This window comes from Echiichthys vipera (assembly GCF_963691815.1).
Source record: "Echiichthys vipera genome assembly, chromosome: X".
NCBI lineage: Eukaryota > Metazoa > Chordata > Actinopteri > Perciformes > Trachinidae > Echiichthys > Echiichthys vipera.
In genome coordinates, this window is record NC_139825.1 from 30,301,133 (window position 1) to 30,307,004 (window position 5,872).

Genomic DNA, 5,872 nt, shown 5'->3' on the forward strand with positions numbered 1-5,872 from the left:
TTTCTCCCTCTGTCTCTCTCTCTTTCTCTCTGTCTCTCTCTTTCTCTCTCTCTCTCTGTCGCCCACTGCTGTAACGTTATGCCAGTGCACTACTTGGTTGTTATGGGGTTAGCGCCCTTGGTTACCACTTTTTTCCCATCATGCATCACTGCTAAGAGAGCTTGAGAGGTAACTTGGGCCACGCCGGCCTAAAGATAACCTAGCGACAGATTTCGCTTTTATCTAATGGATATAAAAACAACACATTAGTAGCACACACCCAACGTTAACGCAAGGTAATAACGTCCAGCTAAACTACGTAGTTACGTGGCTAACGTAACATATAACTAACGTAGCTAGCTATGTTAGCTTTGTTTGCCAACAGAAGCTAGCGTACAACGATGCTGTTGCTTCAGTGACCAGCTAACAGCTAACGGAAAAACAACTTTTGCAAGATAATACTGGCAAAGTAGTGAATCATTGGCAGCGGATAAGCGGGCTATCTCAATTAATTGTTAGCTAAGATGGTAACCCTGATGTTGAAAGGACGGCGTTACAGTTTCTAGGTGAGTTCATCTGATAAAGAATGGAGAAGGAACAGCACAACACTGTCGTGTTCAATGTTTCGAAAAGAGAGTTGTTTACTACGAATAATGGATACAAATCTATGCAGAAAAGACTGAGAGCTCAATGGAAAATCCAAAGGTAAGGGATTTGTTTTGTAACACCAATCATTTCAGCTGTCAATGGCTACTTGCTCTGGTTTGAACTAAATCATGTTCCGTAGCAGTTTATCTTGCAAAATAAACCCTGTCTCCCCCAGTATGAAGGAAGAGCTGTCTTTGGATAGGCTGAGGGGTGTCAAGCTGTGGATCACTTCAGGCCCAAGGGAGAAGTTCACAGCATCAGAGGTGATGTATCAAAAGAGGAGTCAAAGCAAAGTTTTCCCAATCCTATACAAATACCTGGACTGAGCGTTTCGGCCGATATACAATACTGATCCGATACTAATGTTGAATGAATGAACCTTATATCTTTCCATGAGAGTAAAGGCATAAACATTTAGCCAAGTTTAAAAAAGGGAACAAATTAACACAGATATAGATGTACTTAATATTTATTAACATATAAAAAAGTGTACATTAGCAGCAAAAATAACACTTCCATGTAAAGTGCACTGCAAACAGATAATTTAGATATTTTAAAATGTAAATTAAAACCCTAACCGGTGTGGCAAACATAATTAAAGTGACTAGATCACTGTAACTGTATTGCTGTGTATGATATTAATAAAAAAGAAATGAATTAGTCAACATTGGAGCCGATATCTGATCCAGGTATTAGATCGGTGCATCTCTAGTTAATATACATATAATATACATATAATAGCTCTTGGTATGGGATATGGTAGAAATGGTAAGCTTACCAGCCACTTCAAAATGACCAGTTACTATGTAACTTTAAATTCTGCACACAAACACAATTGTTTTTACAATTTTGTCCCGTTTGGTTTCAGCTGGAGGTACTGAAGCACTACCTGGACAGAGGAGGAAATGTCCTGGTCATGCTGGGTGAAGGAGGAGAAAATAAATATGACACCAATATCAACTTTCTCCTGGAGGAATTTGGAATAATGGTCAATAATGGTGCATATTTAGATTTGTTGAAATGACAGTTGACATCTATTCAGTTATAGGTATAAAGTTACAATTGTATTGAATTATGGGGTGTCTGCTTTCTTTCTCTCCATCACTGCTGTAGATGCTGTTGTGAGGAATGTGTATTACAAATACTTCCATCCTAAGGAGGCGCTTGTGTCCAATGGTGTATTGAACAGGTTTGTTGTTACAGCATACATTTTTCTCACACAAACACAAACGTTATACTGTATAATATAATAACTCACGGACTACTTTTAGATGGATGAGGTTGTAACCTGATGCACATCAGAGTCACAATTTTCTGTCTTTTTTCTTTTTGTTAAGAGAGATTAGTCGGGCTGCTGGAAAAATGGTTACAAGCATCACTGAAGAGGAAAATGCCGGAAACAATGCACAGTAAATTATTAACTTTAATATTCCTATCTTTGTACATACTGCATTTAGTGTTTTGTGAAACATACGCTTTTCTGTCTTTATTTGTGTAGGGCTCTCACGTTTGTGTACCCATATGGTGCCACATTGAGTGTGATTAAGCCCGCTGTGGCTGTTCTTTCAACTGGCTCTGTCTGCTTCCCCCTCAACCGGCCTGTCCTGGCCTTCCATCAAGGAAAGGTCAGAGGCACAATGTAGTTTTCATGCTCATTCTCAGACCATATAACACTGTATATGACGATACTTATGAGATGATGTTGAAAGATGTCTTGTGTCTCATGAAGGAGGCTGGCAAACTGGCAGTGTTGGGCTCCTGCCACATGTTCAGTGACCAATACATAGATAAAGAGGAGAACAGTAAAATCATGGTGAGTGCAGTTGACATATAAAGATTGTTTTGTCAATAAGACATCAGAAGGGTAGTTGATATTATGCTCTACTGTGGAATTCGTGAAGTGTCAATATTTGAACAATGTGTCTGTGGTACTTTTTCATTCCAGGATGTTGTGCTCCAGTGGCTCATGGCTGACAATATTCAGCTGAATCAGATTGATGCAGAAGACCCAGAGGTGAGGAGGTATACTTGACAGGAGAATTACATAACTATATTGTCTTTTAAATAAGATAACATCCATCTTGTTCTTTAATCCACTAGATCACAGATTACACCATGTTGCCAGACACAGGGTGCTTGTCAGAACAGCTCAGAGTGTGCTTACAAGAGGGTGATGAAAACCCCAGGGACTTCACCTCTCTCTTTGACATGTCTTTGTTTAATTTGTCAACTGACACTTTACCCCAAGTCATCAGGTGAGAATGCAAAATACCTGAGAAGGCTATCCCTGAATCACTGTTCTGTTTTTTTTCATAGCCAAAACATTTCCAATTGTTTTCTGCAGTGCTTACAAGCAGCTAAATGTCAAAGAAGAGCCACTTCAGCTGATCACACCACAGTTTGAGACGCCTCTGCCTCAGCTCCAACCTGCTGTAAGTGTCAGTCCTGCATTTCTTTTCCAGCCAATGTTTTTTTTCATACATACAATTAATCTCTAGAGCACCAACAACGTAGTTAGCGAACCCAGAGTTTATTAAAAGAGAGTTTTGAAAGAATAATCTACACGCCCCGGTACCAGCTGCTCTCGTAGTAAAGTCCATTCAAGTCGATTACCAAATCCAAGAGCCCATTTATTTTATGTGTAGGGACTCTTCTCATGCTACGGAAGAGGTTTGGTGTTATTTTGAGCACAATTAGTGGTTAAAAAAGCTGTTTTAATGCTGTCACTGTATTGCCCCAAGATAATCAGTGTTAGCAACTCTCCCGGATTTTTCTGTTAATAGTTGATTTTGCACCGAAGTTACACTTTAATTGGTGATTACATACAGTACAAAGGGTCATTACAGTCACTCCCTGGCTGCAATGGATGGAACAGTGAGAACAGATGTGGGAGATTGGGAGATGCTGACCAATCAGCAGACTGCAGGTGCAGCAGTCATGCATGATATAAAGTGTTTTTTGAACATGAAACATGTAAACATGTTCTAGTAGAAACTAAAAATGCAAGTATGATCCTGAAAATAAGCATATGACCGCTTTGCTTCAGGACCCATCAGTTTAAACCCAGCAGTGAGTCTTCACCTGTGTCTTTTAGGTTTTCCCACCTGCCTTAAGTGATATGCCTCCTCCCAGTCTGGACCTGTTTGATCTGGATGAAACATTCTCGTCGGAAAAAGTGCGTCTCGCACAGCTAACCAATAAATGTAAGTTTACAACAGTGATTGGCTGGTTAGGTTAAGAATTGTTGAATGGTGCTACTATGTAATTTTTATTTAAACTTAACCGTTTTTGTTTACAGGTACAGATGATGATCTTGAATTCTATGTGCGGAAATGTGGTGAAATTCTGGGGGTTACTCCAAAGTTGGATAAAGATCAGAGGGATGCCAAGCACATCTTGGAACACATTTTCTTTCAGGTTGTAGAGTTCAAGAAACTAAATCAGGTGAGAATCATAAAAAACACTTTTGCAAGAAAAATTATGCAATGAAGGCCTAGTCTAATAACAACTCTTCCCCCTGCAGGAGCCAGATGCTGATACAGAGGCACCATTCGCTCTGTTGTGATTGGATTCAATATGAATGTTAGATTGTCATTTCTGCATTTTCAACATACTGTTACATGACATGAGTATATTCTTGGCACTGTTTTTAAAAATGTTTGTTTTTTTTAAACTAAATATTTCTTTTGAAACTCATTTTGGGGAATAAAAATAAAACACACTTGAGAAAATGAATGCATTGATACTGATATTTATTTAGATATTCAAATATTTCAAAATCATTGTCAAAAGAAAAAAGTCTTAGAGAGCTCTCTGCATGAACTCTTACATGGATCCTGTAAAACAAACAAACAAACAAAAACATATAGATGTCCAAAGATTGGAGAGCTAGAACATTTTTGTAGTTTTTGCCAGCGCATACGGTGAGGATTTTTTAAACAAATGAGGAAATAATCCTTCACATCAATCGTTTTAAGACTTCAACACAGCCACATCACGGAGAAAATACAGCTAGTGAATCTTGTGCAGACTGGGGTTTTTTGGACTCCACGTTGCCCCCAGAGTACTGGCTTCGATGCAGGGTTGGGGACTGTTTTCTGATTTAATCATGTAAACATCCCATGCCATTTGAGTGGTAGCGAGATCAATGTTTGACTGGTCAAAACCAGCTGCCTTGTTTCGTTTAAGGAACATTAGTGAAGTGGAGGCTATTACTTGAAAAGGCACAGCCAGGTGACACTTGTCAGTCTGTTGAGTGTTCATTGAAAAAGCCTTAGAGGGAGAAATAGGGTCTAATGCCAGGCAAAGAGAAGCAAAGGACAGCCTGTTTTCAAATCCATCATCCATTGTGTCACTCTTGATTCTTGATGAGGGCAGTTCCAGCGACTAAGCAGACAGCAAACTCTCTTCCCCCAAAGTGTTCCTGTCAAGCTCCGATGGAGATGAACACTCAAAGCTTTCCATATCTAGGAGGCAAAATGTTAGATCCCACTTAGAATCACATCACCTGATCTGGCATAAATGAACATAATTACATTCAGACTAAAACCAGTTTTCTTACCTTTGCTGAGAAAAGCTTTCTCCATTGTTTCTTCGGCCTGTGAGTGCCTACTGAGCAGCAGGTAAGGTAATCAGCCTTATAGAGGTGTATACCCTTTTTTAGTTATGATCACTTTTGTTTATTTTGATTTTGTATTGTGTGGTTTGTTCTAAAGCAGAAACACGTTAATTTACAAAACTTTTCATTTTAGTTCCTGAGCACTTTCTTGTGGACAAATACATACAAATACAGCCCTATTTCGGCTTCAGATAAGAATAATTTAATTTTATACTTAAATATATTTGCATACATTTCCAGGACAGATCTGAACATCGGATAAAAACAGATTAAAAATTCTTCTTTCATCTTGTTGACATATTTGAGTCAAAGGTTTTTACAGAGGAGATTTTGGATACCTTTCATTCACTCCATAAATCTGAAAATACAGTCTTTAAAAAATAAATTATTGCCATGTTTCAGGAATAAAATGTTCTATAAGTCAGGCTATGCATGGTGTATGAATATGGATATGAATGAAACTGGAAAGTTTGGTGAGTGTAAGTGCTACTAAAGTACAGATTTATGTCAGAGAAAAAACACAGTTTGAAAGAAAAACACCTGTAAAGCTATATATTGTAAAATTCCATACCCAGTGGGGTGGCCAGCAAATTTATAGGGGTGGCCATGGCCAACCCCTGGTGGCGC

General features: G+C 38.7%; 1 protein-coding gene across 2 annotated transcripts; it reads left to right on the forward strand.

Annotated features, from left to right (window-relative positions):
- The first annotated feature begins 297 nt into the window (after positions 1-297).
- Positions 298-4,271, forward strand: LOC310966051 (intraflagellar transport protein 52 homolog). 2 transcript variants are annotated; one of them, XM_083939848.1, is made up of 13 exons: positions 298-684; positions 803-890; positions 1,496-1,625; positions 1,741-1,816; positions 1,965-2,036; positions 2,126-2,252; positions 2,357-2,440; positions 2,573-2,641; positions 2,728-2,882; positions 2,972-3,059; positions 3,722-3,830; positions 3,926-4,071; positions 4,151-4,271. In XM_083939848.1, exons 1-13 carry the CDS (start codon positions 566-568, stop codon positions 4,190-4,192), a joined length of 1,305 nt encoding a protein of 434 aa, XP_083795974.1. In that variant the 5' UTR covers positions 298-565; the 3' UTR covers positions 4,193-4,271. The 2 variants fall into 2 exon arrangements, with proteins under 2 accessions (XP_083795974.1, XP_083795975.1); XM_083939849.1 differs by lacking the exons at positions 298-684; positions 803-890 and having other exon boundaries at positions 1,499-1,615.
- The last annotated feature ends 1,601 nt before the right edge of the window (positions 4,272-5,872 follow it).

Bases quoted from the DNA above. Each gene is read 5' to 3' on its own strand.
- LOC310966051 (XM_083939848.1), top strand. From the start codon at position 566: ATGGAGAAGGAACAGCACAACACTGTCGTGTTCAATGTTTCGAAAAGA. The intron at 685-802 runs GTAAGGGATTTG...TGTCTCCCCCAG, and splicing joins GCTCAATGGAAAATCCAAAG to TATGAAGGAAGAGCTGTCTT. The intron at 2,883-2,971 runs GTGAGAATGCAA...TGTTTTCTGCAG, and splicing joins ACTTTACCCCAAGTCATCAG to TGCTTACAAGCAGCTAAATG.